Here is a 23,806-nt window from a genome sequence, read left to right on the forward strand (position 1 = left end):
TGTGTAAGTTACTCCATACAGGTGGATTTCCTGGCTGCAACTTAGAGAGTCACAGAGGCCCAGGTGCTTCCCTCCCCACGTGCCGCACTGCGGGCTCGACCCAGTAGATGCCACGTGATCCGGGCAAAGCTTTGGGATGGAGAAACAGTGGCAAGAGACATAGCGGTAGTATAGAACAATGCAGGGAAGGGCAAAGGCATGTAAATGCCTTCCTGTCTTCCCTTACTGATATTCTTTTCATTCCAAAATGTAATCATTTCACTAAACCATAGCACGCTGCGAAACGATAAGAGTAAAAATCCAATATTGGAGGGAAGGTTCAAGGCGTGCTCAAAATGAGAGTGAAGTGTTGTAAGAAAATGTAAGTCCTTATAAGATCAGTGCCCCAGTGAGAGGGCTGCACATGCAAGTAAGTAGAAGGCTTTGTCCCTTGCTCTGTCAATGGGCCCCAGGCACCTGAACCTCCGGCATTTTTAAAGCATAAAAAACTAAAGGGAAACAACTCACAATCACTTCCTTGAAAGAATCTTTGTCACTGATTGTCTTATCCGCTATACATCCAGACTGATTCAGGTAGTGGTAGTTCTCTGGTACAGATAAGTAAAAAGCATCTAATGAGGAGAGAAAAAAAAGGATGAGTGAAAAAAGAAATCCCAGAACAAAAGCACTCCACAAATTACTACGCCAGAGTTAAACAGTTCACAATTTATTTGCTCAGAAATTATCATGATGCACACAACAAAGTTTTACATTAAAATCAGAAATGGGGTTTTATTTTGCTGGTTTTTGCTTTATTTAGCTGCACATTGGAGTTAACTCTACTTTTTAGCATGCAAAGACGGCAGGCCCGAAGGGAGATGCCGAGACAGCCTCAGGCAATTTTGCACATATACAAATGTCATTTCTTTTGTTCAGTGGATTTATTCTTTATGAGAGAGGATTAGAGGAAGCAGAATTATTTCTCTTTGTTGCTGTGGAGTTATTTAGTACCAGCAAAAATATTCAGCTTGAGCAGAATGAGGTATGTTTGTCCCCAAGTAATTTTCCCAGGGCCACAGCAGAAGCTGGGAGAAAAATTACCGGCAGCTCAGTGACATTCTTCAACTAAGCAGGTCGTTTTTATCAAGTTGAGCTCAAATTCACACTCACTGAATCCCGGCTGAATAAATAACCTATTTCTCTCCTTGGGTTAGCGGGTTTCTGCAGTTAAACTCTCCACTGCTGTCACCATGGCTGACTGCTAGCAGAAAGCCACTACAGTTGTGTGACTTGCGCTTTTGCCACTCACCTTTCTCTCTCTCTTCTATCCCTGCCAGCAGAGCATAGAATATATGATAATTTCTTTCCCCGGGGTTTTGTCTTACTACACGATTCTGTCAAAGTAAAAAATAGTTTCCGTTTAAGCCATCATTTTTAAGGAGCCTTTTTTTATCCACAATTTCAAAGAAAATATTAAATCAAACAAAATTAACTGATCAAAATCAAACATCAACTTACTTTTTCCAATAAATCTACAGCCAGGAAGAAAAACTTCAGTCAAGGAATAAAGTAAAAAGCAATTAATGTGCAAGCTATTTATAATCTTCCTTCTTTCATTTGAGACAATAGGAAGAGCATCGTGGTCTTTTCTCGCGACATGCCTACTGCCGTAACAAGATGAATAAAGTAGCAATAATGCTACTGCAGAAGTTCTTCTGCTATTGCAGAACTTCTAATACCAATGTGTTCCCACACTTCCTTCCCCTCCATCCCATCAAAACAGGACTTGTCATGTTCTGGATTTTAAATGACGTCTGCTTTCCTTTGCTTTTTCTTTTCCCTAAAGCTTGGAAACAGCTTTAAGGATGAAATTTGTCCCACTGCAAAAGCAGCTTATGTTCAAAACACTAGGTAGCATCCCCTCAGTATATTCCTCATCTCCACACCTCTGGTACTCCGGTGGAGTCTAATTTTGCCAAGTGCAGGACAAATCCAAGGATCTGACCTGCTGAGGCTCCCACTGCAGAAATTCAGCAGCTCTGCTCTTTCAAGTACTTTTCCAGAAAAGTAAGAAGCTTATCTTCGGATATAATAAATAAGGGAAACAGTTAACAACTGAAGTTATCCCCGAGAACTCAGGCTGTTTTAGCTCACTACATAGGAGGAACACACACACAAACCACGCCAGCAGTAGCAATACAACATCCTGGTCCGCCAAGAGCATATAAACCCCACGCTGCCATAAATGCATGTGTGCATGTGCACAAACACATGCAGAATTCCGTGTTACTGCTTCCCTTTCCCATCTACACCAGCTCAGTTTAATTGTGTGTGTTTCAGGATGGGGTGACAGGACAGACAAGGGTTAGCCATTTCCCTCTCAGCCCTCCACAGAGGAGGTACGTGGGGGCTGCCCGCAAACAGCAGTAAAATCACCAAACGAGGATACAATCTATAATTCTTCCTCCCTGAATGTTCCCTTTCTGACAGATGTTCAGCTGAATAAACTTCCCAAAGCGACTTGAGTTGTTGTTGTAAACAGTCTTCGCATTGCCAAAAGCTTCCATAATTGGGCTGTTAAAATAAGGAAGAATGACAAGAGCGTTAACGTGTGACCAGCATGCCAACGGGTTCACATGGGAATGGTGAAAGAAACAGCAATCGGAAAAGCTCACTTCTGACACCCTCCTCAGCCACAGCTTACATCCTCAGCATTATCCTCAATTTATTAACAACGGGCATCTCAACGTTCTGTCAAAAGATGCAAGTACTCAAGCAGCAGGAAGATTAATCGTACTAAACTACTCTGCAGCTTAATCCATAACTGCTCAAAAGATGCTTGCAATTCTCGTTGCAGTACTCAAATTATAGAAATAAGAAATCTCAGCACATGCAAATTGCTAGACAGATGTAGACAAAATAGTCCTCGTCCTAAGGCAATTAAAAAAAATAATTACATCAAGATACAGTAGGTAAAACAGAGATGAAGCACGATAAACAAAAGTAATGGCATCTCAAATTATCTTTGTTTTTAAATAGTTTAGAACCATATGTTATTTCATTTGAAGACTGAAAGGTTTTTTTTTTTGTTTGCGCAGAGCGTGTCCGATTTATCTGATGCATTTCCTCATCTGTCTTATCAGTTCTGCTTAACCTCCCTTCCCTCAGCACGCTTTTACCGCTTGCACACTTTATCCTCACCGTGCTGTATCTTGCTCTACCTTATCCTCAGGCTATACAAACCAAACCAATGGTTTCTCCCTCCCATCACCCTTTCCCTCACTCTGATTATTTAAATTCAGCCCCACCTCCCCCCCGCCCAAAATGAAAGCCACCACTAAAGCATCACGCATTTCAAAACTCAGCATCTTTTTGCTTCATGAAGATATACCACTGCGCTCACAACTCTGTAGAACAGCCAGGTATTTTTATTTAATGGAAAATTTCCCCCTTTCTAATATTCGTTTTATTGTTCAGTAAATGCACCCACACATTTAATTACATTGCAAGCTTTTATTTCAATGACGAGGCTTATGTCTTCTGGAAAAAATACCTGTGTATTGAAAGACCTAGTACCTGCTCTCAAGAATAGCCTGCTCCACACAGAAGGTCTTCTCCCTGCAGGACAGCTCCAGCGAATGTTGGCTCATTGCAGACAAGAACTTGAGAATCAGCTTAGTGCTTTCCGTCTTACCGGCACCACTTTCGCCACTGAAAGAAGAGGAGCAAAGTGTTTGCGCAGTTCCACCTGCCAGGGTAAAAGCCCTCTGTCTGACCAGCACTCCAAACTCTAAATAACTGGAGGTCAGGAAGACTGGGGTGATTAGAAACGATAACTCAAACGGCAGCAGAATACCCCTTTAAGCTCGCTGAATATGACATTCAACACAACATGCAAGCTACCTTTAGACGTCATACCACTGTTCAGACAGCACTTCAAGGCATTGATGGCGCAAGGATGTACACAATGTGCATGAGGCATGAAGAGCTCTCTGAATGCAGACAACTATCCAACAATTCTGACCAACACGAAAAAACAAAGTTAGAGCAAAGGCACGGCAATGGTTGGGTAGAAAGTCCAGAACATGAACTAAGATGGTAGAGTTTGGGACTATGTTGCAGCAGTCTAGCTAAGGAGGGCGCTCTGCTGGGAGGAAGAGGTTCGAGACACCAATGCATATTATAACACACAAAGGCTACTAGTATAATTAATAATTATATTCGAAGTGAGCTACGTAGTCTTTAAACAAACTTTTTATTTGCCCATCCAAATAGATCAGATTCCCATGAGTTCAAAATACAGTTTTCACCTCTCATCATCAGAGATGTAAAACCTCTCATCTTCACCCACTGCAGAACAAAGCTATTTGATAATGCTAAATTGACATTTTAGAAACAAACTGTTAATAAGCAACCTTGTTGATACAAACAGAAGGCAATATACTCTGTTTCTCTTCAAAAACAATACTTTGTAAAGAGAAGGTATAACTTTGGCGCATTTCTGCAGTATAATTTCCCTTCAATTATATAGTCTTCTAATTAAAAACACACCTTGAGCCATTAAGAAACATAACTTGCGGTTAAGGTTTGTCTAGTTTGCTTACTTCTCATCTGAAGTCACAGCATTATATCCTAAACTTCAGCCTAATTCCTAGTTTTCCTAATTCCTAATTAAGCTGTGTCTAATTCCAGTTTGCTCCCAACGAAAGGAGGGACATTTTGGTCTTGTCCTACCCTTTTCATTGCAGCAAGCGGGAGACTTTGACGGAGCACAACTGGGCATGTGGAGCACACTTAGTTTATTTGACAGTCTTTTGTTGTGCCATTGCTGAGTGGTGACCCTGGTGATTTTAGGTTACAGCAAAGTATAACGATGCTTTCCAGTAAAAAGCAAAGGAGAAAGGTACAGCCCAAGAAAGCAGCATGGCATTTTCCTGCAAATGAATGCCAACAAATACAAAAATGATCAGAGAAGAGGCATTCAGAAAACATAAAGAGACACGAAGTTTTGTGGCTGAGATCGAAGTGTTTCCCAAGAAGAATCAGAGTCTTTAAAATGTTTCATAAAGCTTCATACAAGATATGCTACCTGCTGATATGTTCCAACAAGTATGACTCATCCATCATACTTACACCCTCTCAAACAAATTCTGTAGTATTTTTAATCTAGTTTTAACCTTAACGCCTGGCCTTTTTGGTATTTGTTCCCTTTCTCTTTGCAGGCCCTCACTCACACTCCTTTGCAACAAAGTGAATATTTAATAATCCCCATATTTAATATTCGCTCCTTGTACAAAACATTTCTGCTAGTAGTTTTGAAAGAGCTTCACAAACCCTTGCATTATCCTTATCTAGTGCAAAAAATCATCAACGGATACATACTTCTTCCTGCCTAAATTCTCACCCTCTAAGCAGTGTACAGCTCGACAGCAAGAACGTAGCTGCCAAGGAGGACACCAGCTCTTTCACTGACACCGTCCTTCCTCTGTCCCCACCCTCTGTCCCATGCTCTGGAGCACCTGCAGTTCTATGGAAGCTGAAAATTAGCCCACCATAATCAAGAGCAATTCTACAACTAGAACAGGAGAGGCTCAGAACTGGGTCAGGCCAAAGATCTACCTGCCCCGTGTCCTATCTCTGGCAGTTGCCAAATGGAGATGCCTGGGGAAGACATGCAATACTTCCCTTCTGTGTTCTTCCAGCTTCCAGTTATTTGCTGTTCAGAGGGCTCCCGACCTAAACCTGGTTTCTGTGTGTCTTTTAACCCTCAAAGGATTTACCTTCCATGAGTTTTTAGCTGTACTCCCTTAAAAAAATGTGTTTCATTTTGGATCTGCCTCCTATTAGCTTCATTTGATGTCCCTTAGTTCTCGTATTGGAAGGAGAAACCAAGAACTCATCCCAGCGCTCCCGCTCTCTGCTGTGTATGACTTCATGGATTGCCCCTGCAATTACAGTTGCTCATCTCCATTAGCCATTCCCACATACGAAGCCATGCTATACTTTCGATTGCTCCTTTCTGTTCTCCTTTGAACCACCTCCAGTTCCACAAAGCCCTCCTGGATATCAAGCAAGGGGGAAAAACGCTCATACCAAATACTAAAGATATGAGCAAATGCTGGATTTACCCAAGGTTGTCTATTCACTTACTAGTAACCGTTCTATTCTATTCAGTTTTACAATTACTACTGAGCGTTGAGTGGATGGGTTCCTGGAGCCCTCTGGCACAACAGCAAGATCCCATCCCTGCATGCTATTGCTCAGCTCAGGACTCATAATTTTATGTGCATCAAGTTGGCTCTGCATTTTTCCTTTATAAAAAAACAGCTATTGTTAATGAGATGAAAATCAAGAACAAGCATGCTAAACTTTAAAGTTGTTTATTCAACCCTACAGTATGTACACTAATGGTAGGTTAAGTGGGGTCAATCTTTCAGACTCCTTAGAAAGCCTATGTCTACAAGAACTTGCCAAGGTCAGTAAAAGGGTGAATTTTTTAGTGCACAGTCAACCTTTCCAGCAACCTTTCCACCCCGTGAGTTTAAGTGCCCGGCTTGTTCCACATCACTACATTCAGTATTGTGAATATATTAAGTGTGACAGCAACCCACAAGGCCCCCACTTAGGGGATTTTTAGACTTTCTCCATGACTTGTTCTATGCAGGACACCTCGCTAAGGCACAGCAGCCTGGACTCGAGACTGCTGCAGTGGAAAAAGGGATCACCAAGAGAGACTCCTCATTCTGAAGGACATGGCGTGAGTGAGGCGGTATCAACACTACTCTAAATTACTTCTCAGATCCCTCTGCTGGCTTTAAAACCCCAAAGACAGACACACACAGACAAAATAGGTCTCTTCAGCAAATACAGATCGTCAAACAAATCTGTGAATTTTTGGTGTGTCAGTCTCGTAAGAACGTCTCCCCATCACAAGTCTGGGTCTCATCCAAAGAGTACTTTGGTTCATATTGATTTTCAGGCTGAACAACAACAAAAATGTTAGGCCACCAGGTGATAATGGAGAGAACAAACTGGTGTCACACTGTGATTTCCCACTCGTGGCACTGACCTGAATGTCATTGAGGGTGACTGTTGCTGCTCCTTCAACTGCTTTACACTTCTTTTCGAGTGCTTTAAAGGGGATCACCTGCTATTGTATCTGAGAGAAGAGCATGTGTTTGCTTGTGCACGGACCAGACCACCTCAAACAGAGCAGCAACAAAACAAAACCTCCTAAAGATATTTTCCTATTCTTACAATAAAGCAGTGGAGGTTTGAACTTGGTTCCAACTTGTGAACATCAGCTTATCATGGGGGTACTCAGTCCCTCCCCTATGTCAGGACAAGCTGTTTTGCCAGTCCTTGAGTAAGATGGACTCCCTTCTGCCAAGGCATCTAGCTGAAAAATCAGGATATGTTGGAGTTTTGTCTTTTTTTTCCTGTTTGTTTGTCTTTTTTTTTTTTTTAACATGTCTGTTGTAACATCAAATTTTACTGTGGTGTTTTGTTTGTTTTTTTTTTCCTGTTTTAAATTGAACTGTACTCTGCAGTAAGGTTCAGATCAACATGAATCTGAGCATTCGTTGCTGTAGATGTTTTTGTCTACATGAAAACTCTAGTTCAATAGCCAGATAAACAATTTTTAGCCTGGGAGAGCGAGAATACCATTTCACAACTGTGTAAATATTCTAATACACAGGTTGTGCACAGCTTCTTCAATGTGCCATTCTGTTGACATTTTAGGCCGCTAAGTCATTTTTATGCAGCATTATCATGTATTAAAATAAGCCTGTGTAACACAGACTGATAAATAAGCATCTTTGGATGACTCCATTTAATATGATCTCTTCTGCATTTCCTTCCTTTTCATCTCTGGTCTGGGTGGTTATACTGGAAAAATGGTCTCACACTTATATTACATTTTGAGTCACTACTGATGACAGTTTTTAATTCGGGTTCTTGCCTTAACCCTCTCATCTTACCCCACCCAGACAAATATCCCAAGTATTTCAGAACAGTAGAAGCTTTTCCACAGGTTTTTGAACCCAGCGCCTTAAGAAAGTAGCTCCGCTACACAGCTGAGCTAATTCTGGATGCCAGCAGAGGGCACTTCAAGTCCAGAGGATCACAAGAAAGCGTTCAGTACCTTACCTCACGGGGCTGTCACAACTTGCTACTGAGTTTTTAGATCCCAAAGCCGGGAGCAGGTGAAACCACCTGTCAGAATGTGAAGCCCACACGAACAATTCATTCATTTTAACTGGACGTAACTGTTTATGGTGTTTTCGTGATGCAACAAAACTTTCCTTTCTATTGTCTCTTAGATTAAATACAAGACCAGAATATTTGCCCGAACTCAGCCACTGCAGAACTCCACTTGACCATTTTTTTTTTTTTTCAAACGTCAGTAGTAACCAAGAAAGCCTGACAGTGACTTGCTGGAACATCTAATTCAAAACCAGTAAAAGATGCAGGAATGAGCCGGGTGCTGAAGATGATAAGTGCACTTCTGATGCCCTAAACTAAGTATATGATCACAGGGACTTTACAAAACCTCACGAGGGCCACTGAAAACTTTTGGTAATTTTAAAAAGTCCCACTCTGAGTCCTTCACGGATAGAGGAGAAAATACTATTTTAGGAAAATAGATTCGACTTTTTATTTTTTTATTTGAACTGCATGCTCCTTCAATTTCTGTAGAAACAAGATACCCTTATAAGGTTGTATTGCGGCACTTGTCTGAAACACTGAACAAATCGTTTTAATCCATGACCACACTGAACAATTTTAAAAGGGACTGCTAATGCAAAACTTCTCCATAGTATGGCTTATCTGTACCAAAGTACATGGTTTACAGAGCAGGGATTGCTGGAGACTCCTCTGGAACATCAGAGACTTCTGCTTATGTCCTTTTTAGGACACAACCTACTTTTCTCTTGGCAGCTTGTGGGGAACTAGAAGGAAAGGTAAAATACTCGGGACAGTGCAGAATGGCAAAAATACCAATGGCAACCTGCTAGGCACCAGAAATTATTTCAGTCCCCAAAATTTGGGTACACAGACCGTTTGCAAGTAACTACCTGGCATTAAAACATGAAATCGTGATTCCAGGCTAGCTATTTTCACATGACAAACATCTCTGTGCATTTCATTTTTTCTTGGAGTGTCACTTGGACTCAGCTTTATATGTACAGCACTACGCATTGAATAATAAAGAGGAGAAATACAGTTGAAGAAAGCTGAAAAAACACACTCAGTCCCCTCTGCCCTTGTGGCATTGCCAGGCAGGACCTGACTCGAGGCGAGGCCAGGCGGGGACTGTGACCTGAGAGCTTGCAGAAACTTGGAACCAGCCCTAGCTGTGTTGCATCTGATCCTCCCTTCCAACGGCAGCTTGGGTGTTGAACCACATGCACCAGATCCTCCTCTTATCCAGGAAGCCTTGCAAACTGGCCTTGTAGTCTTCAATGCCAGTAGAGACTGCCTACTGCAAAAGATGCTGCTCTCACTCTGCTTTACCCCCTCTCTGCCCCACGGCTGTCGCAAGGGCTCCCGTGGAGGTCGGGAGACAGCCAAAATTCTGTCACCTTGCGTCTGAAGAGCTCTCCACATTTAACTTGTGCTGGTAGGCTGCAGGAAGGCAAGAGCAAACAGGTTTAATCACAAAAACACCGCAAAAGTGAGAGAGGAGGGGGAAGGGGAAGCACAAGCTCTCTCACCCCCCCCAACCCCGAGCATCACCCCTGGCTCGGAGCCCGACGGCTGGTGCCAGGCTGCCATCGCCACCGAGCTGCTCCTCCTGGTCCGTGCGAGCCAACGCAGCTGAGCTCGCACGCAGGGGAAAGGGAAAAGAGCTGGCTGGGTCTTCGGCTCTTCTGGAGCAAGAAGGAAGGAGGAGCTGAAAGCAGCGAAAAGCTATTGAAATGCCAACTGCTCTCAACGTACACTCGGCAGCCCCGAGACCCTGAATGCCAGTGACACAGCGGATCAAACAGGAAGCTATTAAATCACCATTAAATTAAAGCACAACGAGATTAAGCAAGGAAGATTAATCAGGCAGAATTAAGTGGCTGAAATGTAGAGGGTTTTCTACTCTGCTATTCTTATTTACTGCAGTTCTCAGGACTGGTGGGTTATTTTTGCTTTTCCTCTCAACACAGGGTTCAGGGTCCAGTGGTGACAAACTACTGAGCTGCAGAGGGATGTTTAAACTGGTGGGGAAAGCACTTAGGGTAACATTAGATGGGTGAGTAGCAAAAAATGCACAACAATACAATAGATTTTTTTCACTAAATGAAATCTTGAGACGCATAAGAAAAATTAACATTTTGTTAGAGGTCCTCAGAATGATGCAGAGCGAGTTCAGAACTACCAAAACTCTGATGATTTAAAAGCCTGCTTTCTTCTGGAGTTCTCCTCTCCACGTGGCCCAAACCATGCTCCTAAATCACCTCGGAAGGCGCACCAGCAGGGATTATCAAAGCAGCAGCTGTTTACCTGATGAGGATACACTGGTTGTCATGTCGCTTCCAGAGGCAGCGGTAGCACTCGTTTGCCACAGCGAAGATGTGAGGTGGAATCTCTCCCATGTGGTGCTTGCTGTATCGCTCCACAGCGGCGCGGTCGTACAGTCCCGGGATGCTCTTGTAAGGGTTCACTGAGGCAACTATCGAACCGATGTAGGTCTGCAAGCACACAGCCCCCCCCGATTTGTTATTACACATGAGGTGGAACAGATTGACACTCTTCCCAAATGAAAGACAACACATACATGTTTGCAAAAGCCTAGCAATCCTTTGGACAGAGGTGGCTGGTGTTTTCCCCTGCTTTCTTCTTTTCAACAAAAGCAACAGAAGGGCAAAAGCTGTTTCCACCTCCGTCATGCTTTCATCCTTACCCCACCGACAGCACAGAGCTTCTCGGCTGTACGAATCCCTGCCTTAATGATGTTTACAGCTGCGCAGTAATGCCTAGGAGCTCTCGTCTACAGCTGCTTCTCACGTGTTCTTAGGGACTTGCTCAGCTTACTAAAAACCTGACTATCCCCCCAAGTATTGGTGCAAAAGCCTGTATTTCCATGTAGAGTATCAAAGTCCTTCTCTGTCACTCATTTTTAAAACAGAAGTATCATACATTATGGTAGACACTAGCACTATTATATGGTAGCAGGCCCTAAGAAAAGCACGTGAACTGGCAGATGCTCCCAAAACATTGGGCTTCTCCAGCTTAATTTATTATTAGTTTGATGCACAACGGCAGCTGACAAGGCACTCATTTGAATCCCATTGCAATTAGAGAGCACATCAGTTAAAACCACCCAGGTAGCAGCTTATGCCCATTCCCGTTGCCTTAACTCATTAGGCTGTGGTAACGTGATCATTTGCAACAGCCTATTTGCAATGCTGTTCATTTTCTCAGTCACCCTCTGCCCACTTCAACACATTTTTCAAATAAAATCGAGTTAAGTGAGGTAGGAGATAAGCATTAAGCATGTTACATCCAGCATCTCCAGTACATTACTGGGACATGTGAAATTAATTGATATATCCTATGGTGTGTGCAGCGTTACCGCTGTGATACTAATTTAATTTTGTTAAGCACTCTTTCTGCGGTTACAGGCAGGAAGCTGACACCTGGCTTCCACAGCCCTGTGACACGGTCCCCAGGTACATGCAGATGCTTCACCAGCAGTCAACCCTCTTGCCCCCGACAGGAACCAGCTGAGAAGCTGACAGCAGGGCTGGGGCTCTCTCTGCCTCCGCAGTGCCCTACCCAGGAATGGCTGGATAAGGCCAGCAGCATCTTGAACACCACGGAAACGCAGCCCCACGAGCTCCTCCTGCGGCTGCCCTCTTCTCTGGCAACCCACCCTGGGGGCAACTCACTGAGAGCTGGGGGCAACTCACCAGCTCCATCACATTCTCCTTTCTTCTCTGTCAGTCTCTTCCACAGCATTTACATTCTGCATCTACCTGCCCCCCTCTTCTCCCTAATTAACAGGTAATTATCACCGTGTATCAGCTCTCCTCTCTCACTGTTGGCCTGCTGTTCCATTCCCCATTATCCACCTGTTCCTCCTCCATCAGGCCCAACACAAGTCACAGCTTTGAGCTTTTGCTAAGGGGACTACAGCAGTGTCCTTGAAATTATGACAATTTTATTAGCTGCGAGGGGAATATTCCTCCTCGCTGTAACTCAAGTACCTTTTCCAGAGCTGTGAACTTCCAATCTGTGTGTTTTATAAAAGCCCCCATGCTGTGCAATAGCTCAGGAGGTTTCATCTAGCGGAAAGATACTATTTCAACATGAGATCATATCGCAGGGCAATTACAGCACTGAGACAGCAGCTTAATTTCAGGGGATCATCCCCTCTTGGGTTCTTAAATAACTAGTGAGGAAGTCTCCAAGAACAAGCTTCCTCAGTTTGATACATATTTCAGTACAGATTGCACAGGCAAAATTTTAAGAGTTGGGTAGGGTTTTTTTTTTTTTTTAAGTTACATGAATATACTGCAAGCATGACCAATAAAACAGACTGCTACAGATCTTCCTCTTTACCTTATTAAAATCTGACTAAAATGTAAGAAGAGTAACTGGACGCACGCCATCACAACAGATGCCACGGCAAAGAAGCAAATAAAAAAAAGTCTCCACGAAACACGATACCATCCAACTTTATAACTGTAAGCATCCACTCTATTAGCTTCTGCGTGATCAAGCACCTGACAAAACCACATCACCATGTTCCCTGATCTTCCTGTGATAAAGCACTGGCAAATCCGCACCACCCATGGCTATAGTCTGACTTTTCTTGCTTCTCCTGTTTCAAACGGTAAATATCGTAAGAGGCAACAGCAGCCCACTTCTGCACAGACTCGCTCGACATGAGGCAGCCTTTCACATGGCTTAAGCATAACTTTTTAAAAATTACATAAACACTTCCAGAATACTAGTCGTTACTGCAAATAAGAAACATTTTTTATTAAATAAAGTCAGCTGGCTTCATTGCCTAATAATTCATCTAAGGTATCACAGAGAAAAAGGTAGTGTGTTATGGTAATAACAGAAACCTGGTGAACAGCAGAAATGATACTGGCAAAAACAATTCCTAAATCATCCTATGGAGTAATGCTTAGGACATGTCACTATTTTAAAAATTCCTTCTGTCTCTCTTTTTCTTTCAGCAAAAAGATGAAGAAACGTGTACTAAAATAGCTCCAATTTTGTGGTTCCAGTCTTCTGGTGCTTTGACTATGTATTACCTCTTTGCAGAACAAGTTTAATGCATGCACAAATTGTCAACAAATTATAAAGATACAAGATGGAACAAACTCAGGCCCTCAAAAAACAACTTTCTCATCCCAAGGCAAGATCACAAAAAGAAAAAAAAGGAAAAGAAGAGCTATATTCTTTACAGACACAGTCAATCAGAATTATCACCTGCCAAGTGCCATAATCCAACCCACAACTAGATGTCTGAACGGACTAACTAGGAGTTAGCTGGCCCAAGAGAAAGTTACTCTTTAACCCAAGGTAGCTCAGCAAGGTATCAATGAGCTGAAGCAGTACCGTTATTAAAAACTATTCCCATTATTAAAAAAGTTCCCATTAAAAGAAGTATCTTCCCAAAGTCTTTGGAGATTTCTCCTGGGATACTCAACAGGATCATTTCCTGCATCACTTCCAGGCTTACTACTTTTCCCATCCAGTAACTATCACGCGCTCTCACTAGTAGCAGTATTTTATAGACAGTAGATCCTACTCCTGCTAGCCTCTACCCTGGCACCTCTAGGAGCCACAAAGCCAGGGACCCGAGGGACCTGACCTGCGGCCACAGGCAGAAGAGCATCGCTTCACCCCCTCCCTGTTCGCAGGGCTCTGCTTTCCCTCCCCGTGGGGACCCCGAGCAGCCCCCCATGCAACCCCTTTCTTGGAGGACAGATTTTCCAGTTTTGCCAGTGCATGCACCTTAGCAGCAAGTTAAACCGGTGTAAAGATACACAAAAAATGCCAGGCTGTTCAGTGGATGGGTATCGTCTCCCAAACTGCTATTTCTGCACCAGGCACCATCATACAGCCAATTAAAGCAGTTAACAGTCGGAAGCAGGATCTCTGAATTACTTTATTATGCTAACATCACAAAGCAGCCGTTTGGATGAAATTTCAGAAAAGGTATTTTCACATAATGCCACTTCCACTTTGCTAAAAAGAGAGCGAATTTAATTTTCTCTTTGTTCTTTGCAGTTTCTAATCTGATTCTAGCAGTCAATAATTACTTATTTTAATGAACGCACTCCAAAGTGGTTATGAAAATAGGAAAAACGCTCGCGCATCTGCCAGAGCACTAGCAAGCAGACAGGATTTCTGAAAATTTCCAGTTGAAATAATTTGAGGGGTGTTTCAGAGAAATACTCTGTAGAGCTCCTATCACAAGCCTGACTTCTTAAATCCTTTGCAATGAACAGGACAGTTTACTTTCCTCTGTTATACGACCAATTCAACACTTCAGACAGAACCACACACAAACTCTTGAATTACTTTGTTACAGACTAAACCAGCAACAACTTGTTATCAGATCACTACTAATATATTTATTCAAACCCAAGAATAAATGAAAATTGAGTTATTCAGCCTGAATCCCAAGGCAGCACCGTGATTACCACATTAAAAGGTTGGGCTCCTTTTCCACTTTCAAATTTTTACTGAAATTTCACATTGATAATGCATCTCCCAAAACACTTCCAGTCACACTCCTGCTCCCCCTTTTAGCACAAAAAGAGGAAATAAGATTGTTTGCTGATCCTCTAAGAGGGCTTTCAAAATTAGAAGTTCAAGCCCTGCCTTCTCAGCTAGACATTCAGTGAGGCGATGGCGTTGCAAGAGTCGAAATGAAAGACGTGCTTGAGAAAGGAAGAGAATTTTCATCAGTTCTCTGAATGCTTTTTTTTTGTTTTGCTTGTTGCCTTCTGATAGCAATCACCTTTGAACCTGTTTCTTGAAATCATCCCAAACTTCTTCAAACACTCAAACCCAATTAGTTCTTTAACAAGGTTCAAGAGGTCACAAAGATTTCTGATATCAACAGAAATGCTCCAGAAAAACTTTGCAATGGTTAGAGTATTCCTTTCTAACATGAGAGGGTTTTTTGGTTTTGTTTTTTTTGTTTGTTTGTTTTTCTTACGGAAGACGCAATCCGTTCACTTTAGTTTGATGACAAACAAATGTAAATGATTTAAAAAGCTTTATTGGTTAAAACACACTTTTCCAAGCCAGTTTAAAATTACAAGGAACAAGTTTGCAATAGATCAACTAAACACAGTTTGAAATGTCTTTCCCAAGTAGAAAAGGCTTTCAGACTAAAAGAGGAAAAAGTTGAGTAAGAAATTTCCCCTTCAAAATATTTTTTAGGTTCTTTACACAGAAAAAGCAATGAAAAAGGAAACTGCCCCAATGCAAGATCACTTCGTTAATCCTATAAACCAAACATACTAAATATATCAGGACCACCTTGCTCTCCCCATCTTTTCCCCTTCACAGATGCTTTTTTGGGTATATCCTTTCAGGTTTGCTCCATATCCAGCAACAATCCACCTTCCACTTCTTCCCTTTTAAGTCAAGACTTTTGCATCTCCACAATAACTTGTCTATTTCTGAAGATCCTTTATGATTTCTGTGTTTTACCCAAGCTTGCTCTTCCCGTGTAAGGTCATCAATTTTTCTCCACGCTTTTTCTCATGACCTCCTTTCACCCTCTACATCAAGGTACCCCTCTGTACTTCATAGACTTCTAGCATCTCAGACATCCCATTCCTCCCTCTTTCTTAAACAAATAAATAAATAGGGGACAAGAAAGGGAGGGAAAAAAAGGACTTCTTTCAGGCTTTGCATATCTCATGCTACAGGGAGGGTGGGAGAGAGGGCAGGAGCAGGCTGGAGAACTCTGTTCAAGGGCTTTATGTGCTGCTCCTGAACTAAGTCTTTGATCAACAATCACAACAGAAACTAAAACCGCTTGCACTATTAAAACAGGCACAAGGAGACCGCATTCCTCAATTTCTATCATTGTATTTCTTCAATGACGCCAAAAATCAATATATTCTTCAAATTAAGATGTTTTGTTACAGATATATACATTAACATTGAGAAATAGCACTTTATCCCACTCTCTTTAGAGCACTTTCAAGACTTTCTGCTTTGGGACAAGAGAAAAAAAAAATAATCTCATTACAGAAACAAAAGCATGTTTACAGATACCTCAACATTTATGTTTCTGGGTTGTTTTTGAGCAACCTCTAGAGTCACTTAAGGAAGTGATTCTCTGTCTGAAAAGTAAGGGTATTTTTTTTTAAAAAAAGGGCATTACTAACAACCTGACAGTTTATTCAACAAGTATTATTTTCTGGGCTTACCCTTAATATATGGGAAGCTTCAAATAAAACTGCAGTGCTGACTAGACAGCTACTTATATGTCACTTTCAGACAATGTATGAGAAAAGATTTTTATCACTGTTCCACACAACTTACACATCTCTCATACCTTTAAACCATCACGGCTAGAGTAACATTACTGAATTACAATACCAGAACGTGCAGAGGCAGACAACGTTTGACAGACCACAAACTTGCCATCAAACTTCGTTATCTTTTCAACACCAAATTTCAAGGTGTCAGGATGCAAAATCTGGAAACAGAAGAGTTTGCCCCACGCTGCAGATACAGCCTCCGTCATTCCCAGTTCTCTCAGGTAAAGGGATTGATGGTCATCATGACTGAATTTATTCTGAGGCACATATAACTAGGTCAGCAACCACATACACATCAGCATAAAAAGGAGAAAGATGGCTGGGCTGTATTTTGGTGCGCTTTTCAGGGGAGGCAACAGAATGGGCAAGGGTATGCCATAAACAGGATGATAATTAATGCCCTTGTTCTTGGTAGGAACCCTGGGTTATCCTCTCTGTGGTAAGTATACCCCATCTTTCAAATAGTCCCATGCTAATTTCAGTGGGACGGAATCCAGTTGCCTCTCTAAATTATAAAATGTCCGAAGCCAAGCTCCTTTCTTAAAAACCATAATCAAAGTGAAGTACTAAACTATAAGTTTATATGTTTTCAACCAATCAAGCCATTTCTACGATGGAAATGTCATACTCTATAATCATCCTTACGTGCTTGGGCTTCTGCAGCCCTCACCATATTTGGTGACTCATGGTGGGTTTCCAACAGCCCAAATTTACATCAGCTTTGCTTTTCTTTATCTCCATTTTTGTTGTCAATGTGCACAACATTATGACCCCTAAATTGTCCTTTTCTCTTCTCAAGGTCAGTTGTAGAACTGATTGCAAAACAAGGTGTTTGCAAACACACAGGCCACACTACAAGTGCAAGAGTTAGCATCCATAGGAGAGGACCTTTCGAAGGGAACCAGAACATGACAGAGAACGTCACGAAGAAGATCAAGTGCCAACAGGCAGCTACCTACATCCAAGACCTACCTGCTAAATGTTCTCCTTGTCATTGTTTCTGAAAAGTGTCTTCTCAGGCACGGTCATACTGCTTAGCTGCACCTTCCCATGTGCTTCAGCCCACAATGTGAGCTGCAGAAGTCTCTTCTACCAACTGCCTCCCTGGTAACCTTTTCCCTTCCTGTCCTGAGCGCAGATCAAATCCAAGGCATAACAGACCACAGCATTTTCAAAGTCAGGCTTTATGCTTGTTTTCGCTGGCACAGTTCACAAGAAGAATTTGGAATAATTTTGGATTTTTTAAAGTACATGATTTCAGATAATCAGAGGCAACTGCTGGGCAACAGCATACCCCATCAGATGCATCCTTGTCTGTTATGTTGACCCTTCAATCCAATTTATGTGACTTTAAGCTTCCCTTGGTACAAGATTAATGGATGGACTCAGTGATCTTAAAGATCCCTTCCGATCTAGATGATTCTGTGAGTCTTAAGAGTATTAAGCAACACCATCCTCTTCCCAAGCCCCTACAAGGGCAAAGGCTACCTCTTCATGAAAAAAGTGGTACTTTGGTATACCTTAACTTCCAAACTAAGCAAATCCTTCCACTCCCTACAGCTTCAACCTTGCACATTCATAGTGTCTTTGCTCTAGGCAACTAACTGAAGCTGCCTAGATCCGTCTGCTTCTTAAGGGTTAAAAACTGGGGTTTTGGTCACCTTAGCTGCCAATATGAAAACCCAAAACAGTGCACACAGGCAGTCACATCTTTCAGCTTAACTCCACAGAAGCTCAGACATAGTGAAGAACTTGCACAAAACTAAGAGCTTGCCACAGGCTGAGAGATACATTTATAGATTAATCTTATCTTATTTTCCAATTAATTTTCTCCTACTGAACAGGCTGTTCCATGTGGATGAAGATACTCTTGGAAACTCTATGAGTGTTATCCAGAATCTGCACAAAAAAATCCAGTTGGGAAATATGAAGCCAATATACAGAAAAGCTGATAGAAGAGCATTGTTACAGCCAAAGGTAAAAGCCAAAACAACAGAAAATAATATTGATGTCAGATAGACATCTTTCCTTATTTCAGAACTTCACAGGTTTCTGGCAGTTTTTCTCCTGTATAAAAGGGACCGACTCTCCTTGTTTTTATTGCCTTTTTTTTGCTGACTAATACAATACAATCTCTACCATGTATCAGTCCTACATATCGGATGTCAGGATAATGATCATTTGTGCATAGACTGTTTATGTAAACAGTTATAGAAGAGCAACTCTCTTCACTGTTGCCAAGTGGAGAGAGGAGGTGACCTCCTGAACAAAAAACCACCATCGATCGGATTGATCAGATTGATTTTTGTCATTTCCATTGGTCTGCAATCCAGCATGTGAATGTAGGTTGGCGCATCAGACTGTAGCAATCTGTGTGCACAAGTGCGCAGCTTAACTCTAACCACGGGATCTCTAGCTCAAATCGGAAAAGGCCCCACAAAGAGCGGAGACCCCATGGCTCATCACTTCATTTCAAATGGCCTGTGGCCACACACTAGTTCTTCTCCCTGCTTTGTTGTTGCACAATGCTCAAATGAGTCTTTCAGAGCTGTCTGAAGGTCTAATTCACCCTCCAGCAAGAGAAGGAAAAAAAAAAAAAAAAAAAGGTCATCTTCCTTCCTATAGTTTCATCTTGGGAAGATGAAGGGGCTTTTCAGAGAAAACAAAAATGCTGGTGTTCTAGAGACGCTGGAGAAATATATATATATTAATACAAATCTTTGGAGATATGTTTCATTCTGCCTACAAGTATTTTACATACTGATATCCAGATCTTCATAACTTCCATGGTCCTTTAATGTTTTAAGACTTCTATAGAAAGGGCTTTTTTAGGAGGAGAGCAGGAAGAACAGGAATTACGCTTTAACAGAGCATGAAAACAGAAATCAAAAGCCAGAATAACTGAAATGTAAGTCTATGCCAGGTAGTTTGTTGGATGGCACCGAACTGCTGCCAAATAGCCCTGGGTCTAGAAATTAGCACTGAGATGGCAAATAGTATTAGAAGTTAAAAATCTGCTAAATGGAACTTTTGGATTCCATTCGCTTTTAAAAGGAAAGACTGACAGACATCAAAAGGAAATAGCTGAAACTGCTTTTAAGAACTGGACTACATCTTTTCAAATAAAAATAACAGCCTAGATATGAATCAATAGTCCGTTTATGCAGGTAGACAATAGCTACAAAATAATTTAATTAATTCTCAACTTAAATGGGCTGTCTGTGGCCTTTCTGGTGTTAAACTACTGGAATATGTGCATAAGGCAGTTGGACAGTGTAGCCCAAGCAGTAAATTTTGTGCAGCTCGCTTTACAGTCAAAGCCTAACTCAGGTAAAGAAAACATGTGCTGGTGACAGACAAGTGGCTTACATTTCAGAGTCCAAATTCCTGCCCTCCTTTCAACGCCTTTGTGGGACTGGGAGGAACAGAGTTTACAGAAAGAAGGCAAAGCTCACCTGCAAGCCAGGCAAAGGCGCACGCAGGAGCATTCTGCGCCAACTGCAAAAGCTCTGGCTGAAAGGCGCAAAGCTGCTGTTGGCACTTATGCAAACGACTGAAAAATTTTCCTTTTGATTCTGCACGTTGATTTATTTTCTGTTCTCAGCTTATGGAGTCAGCAGTGGCATTTAATAAAGGTATGGAGAAAACAACACGAAACAAGCCTTCAAATCTGAGAAGGCATTTGTAGCAATATATACCATCACCAATGACAAAACCTGCACAAGATGACAGACTCCTACTTTGCAGTTTTCAATACGAAGGTATCATTAAGTAGGGCTTAAGTATCGTTCAAAAATCATGGAAGTCAACAGGCACTGACCCTGCACATATTATTTATTCTCCTACCAACCAACCAAACGAAAAGAAAAATACTGGTACTAAGCAGACAGAAAGAGCAAGCTTTTTGGTATTTTACTGAAACTTTGACCTCCTCTGCCTCCCCATGTGTCTCACTGGAACATCTCACTGATGATAGAGGGTAAAATCCCTACTGCAGCATATACACACAGCAGGTTACCAACAAGTACCTAATGTGCTGCAAACCATAATATAAATCTATGTGTTTGTGTAGCTGTTGCATACATGACAATATACCCAATTACACAGACCTTTCTGGGCAGCTAACTTTTTAACGATATCATGTTGATCACACCACCTCAGGCCAAAATATTTACTAGGATCTGAAAATATGCACCTTTAAAATCCCCAGTATTTCCAGTTGTGAGGAAAAAGTTCAGGCAAATGTTCTTTATTGCTGTTATTATCAGCAGTCCCACAAGTTCTGCAGTCTGGAGGAATTCAGAAGCAAAGTTGGTTAACCAACTGATGGCGTTTGTTTACTTCTCATATCATTACAGCTACGTTCATCCTCTAACACGTATTAAAAAAAGAAAAACAAACAAAAACCAATGATAATTGGCCTTTGGCAGACAATTGCTGATCTATATAACTGACCATCCTTTAGAAACAGCAATCACCAGAAATAAATTCCACTAGATTTCCAATTAAGAGCCTGCTGTGTTTATATAGATCTTTGTCTGCCGCTCTCTAGTAACAGATGTGAAATGGAAGCTGTAATTAATGCTTGGAGACAGGAACTCACTTTGAACTACATGTTGAAAACATTATCTGATGCGTGTAAGCATAACATGCTAATTATGGAGGTAAGTAGCTATGTATAGACATTTGTCATGCACTCTTAGCAACACTGTTCTCTGCTCTCTGCACCTCCACCGAGGGAGCTGGTGGAGAGAATTTTCCCCATTTCCCCAACAGCACAGGAAGGCATGAAAAACACTGTGATTCATCAGCACATTTTTAAAATTTCTTTACTGTAAAAGCAGAGCAATTAAATAAACAGCGGTTTCCTCACTGACCATAGAGCAGATCCTGCAAACCGGTTCCTTGGGACTGCTCTAGAGCATTGGATGCTTGTGGAGAAGAAAGAACTGTGCAACCACAGCTGGGTTGCGGACAAGACCAGGATAAATGTAGTTCTAGGAGCTAGTGTAATAACGAAGGACTTGGTCTAAACGTACATGTATGATATTTATATATATTTCATGGTACTAATTAACAACAGAATTTGCATGTACCATTGTTTGGGTTTTTTTTTCTTAAAGTCCATGGCCCACACTTATTTATACCACGGAGCACGACAGGCCAAAGACCAAGGCTGCCCAAGAATGGTGTCCTCGATACACATTCTTTTTAGGTTCAGTTTCTGCAGGGAGTGCATCCAAGTTTTTCTGCTTAAGAAATCAGTCATGACAGTTTTTGTAAGTAAACACTTTGGGGCTATTGTCTTCTACTGATCTTCCTTCGTCTCTCTGCCTCCATCTGCAGCTTGTGTCCGTGGTAGAGGACATCTGACCAGGAGTGCTTTCAAAGTGTATGAATTATGGTCTGTCTGTGGGTATTAGGTAACCGTGACTTTAGTGTGCCCTGCTATTCTCTCACTATAACACGCAGCAACATCCACTTCCTGCTGACCAACGTAACATGGCACAGAGCAACTGCACCGGATCTGAAATGAGTTTTACTGTACTCAGAAAAAACCAAATGTGCAAGATCCTAGACAAACAAGTCACCGAGACCAACTGACCTAGATACTAAAGTGTCTGTGCCTGCAAACAGAATTTGAAAAAACCCCGACAGCGATTATCGATTACTATTGCACAAACATCAACTAGTTGCCTCAGGGAACCCCCATGACTTCAAGGGAGATAAATTGTCTAATTACTGCAAGTTTAACAAACTACAACTGAACACGCTACTAAAGTAAACAAATGCAAATAGAATTAAAAATTGATGCATAAGTAACTGAATATACCTTTTAAGAACAGATAACTGAGCATTCAGTGTGACGAAGTGGCGAGGAGCTCTACGAGCAACCTTGTCAGGGAAGAGACAAGTTTTCCAGTTTAACGCCTTTCTTAAAAATCAGAGAAAAGCTGCTTTCTCATCCAAGTTATTCCTTGTTTGTTGCTTCAGCTGAAGACAGAAAGGAAGCCAGCCACGAAAGCTGAGCTCCTAATTGCCATCATCCTCCCTCTGATGTGGATGTGGCTGGTACAGCACTACATGTCTACGTGGCTGGTACAGAAGTTTTTTATACATACGCGGACAAGCCTAACAGATGGTTTTAATTATCGGCGGGCAAGCTGCAGTCCTAATTTGAAAGCGAGCAAAAATAGGTTATGTTCTCTCTCACCCTTCCTGGCCACCACACCCAACTGCTGGACAACCTGGTGGCCTTTCTCCCCATCAAGGGAGGGCGGACAAGCGCTCCACCCCAGGCAGAATGCCTCTCGGGGCACGGGTACACCTTCTCCACCTAAACAACATGGGCACGCGTCAAATCATCACCGCTTCAAAGGGGAACGTGCCTGCCTGGCACTTCAGAGCTTAATTCAAAAGGAAAGAACTAATCAGACATGCTTTGAAACTTGTTTATTGCTCGAACTCAGGCAAACAAGGGTGGATCTGACACTGAAAGCCTCCATACTGACCCGCGCAATGTGTACTGCAGTTATTTCCAGCCCGGCCCTCGCCTCAGCAAAAGCTGCTCTGTAATTCTCCGGTCTGCTCTTCTGAAATTCGCTCGCCTGCCATCAGGAGCTAACCGCTGGCCCCAGAGACAAGACAACCGCGGCTCATCCCAGCCCCAGCCCAAACACTGTCATTTGTGCGTCTTGCAGCACAGTCCACGCGGTGCGGTTGACGGCGTCCTCTCCAAGGCTAGGCCAGTCTCCTCCGCAATGTGTACTTAACTAAAAGTAAACCAGAATCAACAGCTTTGGGAACAACTGGCCTTTGAACGGCGACAAGAACGGCCGCCGCAGCACTTCCCCTCTCCGCATCGCGTGCCCCGAGCTGCCCTTGCTTCAGAGGCCATGAAATCCCTCATTCGCCTTCACAAAAGGCTCCGTTTTCAAACGTGGGCACCTTCTGCTTTTAGCACCAGTGTTTATCTTTCTGTATTTTGCCACATACCAGCCTAGCACTGAAGCTAATCTGAGCGTTCAAGGATGGGCATTAAACCTTGTATGCCCATGTCCAGAAGCTGGACCTCCCATATCAAGTTGTTCCTGATGGAGTAAAATGGGAGAGGAAGTAGCAATGAAACCCCCTGCACCATAGGATCACTGCCATCCTAACTCTGCTCCTTTTCCTGGACAACAAAAGCAGCGATAGGCCAGAAGCAAACTTTTAGATAAAAGCAGTATTAATCAAGAAACACGAAAAAATACCAGACAAGAGCCTGCTTTAAGTCATCGAGAAAGGGCTTGTACATCCCATGC

The 23,806-nt window shown here is 42.3% G+C and overlaps 1 protein-coding gene across 2 annotated transcripts in view; it reads right to left on the reverse strand.

Moving 5' to 3' along the window:
- MYO10 (myosin X) overlaps window positions 1-23,806 on the reverse strand; it is a 170,977-nt gene that overhangs the window by 68,422 nt on the left and 78,749 nt on the right. For both annotated transcript variants that reach the window (XM_054190799.1, XM_054190800.1), the window contains exons 4-9: window positions 10,477-10,664; window positions 3,556-3,690; window positions 2,429-2,553; window positions 1,498-1,511; window positions 1,289-1,373; window positions 508-611 (exon numbers count right to left, since the gene is read on the reverse strand). In XM_054190799.1, coding sequence (XP_054046774.1) covers window positions 508-611; window positions 1,289-1,373; window positions 1,498-1,511; window positions 2,429-2,553; window positions 3,556-3,690; window positions 10,477-10,664 — 651 coding nt within the window. The remainder of the gene's footprint in view (window positions 1-507; window positions 612-1,288; window positions 1,374-1,497; window positions 1,512-2,428; window positions 2,554-3,555; window positions 3,691-10,476; window positions 10,665-23,806) is intronic.

This window comes from Rissa tridactyla, chromosome 2 (assembly GCF_028500815.1).
Source record: "Rissa tridactyla isolate bRisTri1 chromosome 2, bRisTri1.patW.cur.20221130, whole genome shotgun sequence".
NCBI classification, from domain to species: domain Eukaryota; kingdom Metazoa; phylum Chordata; class Aves; order Charadriiformes; family Laridae; genus Rissa; species Rissa tridactyla.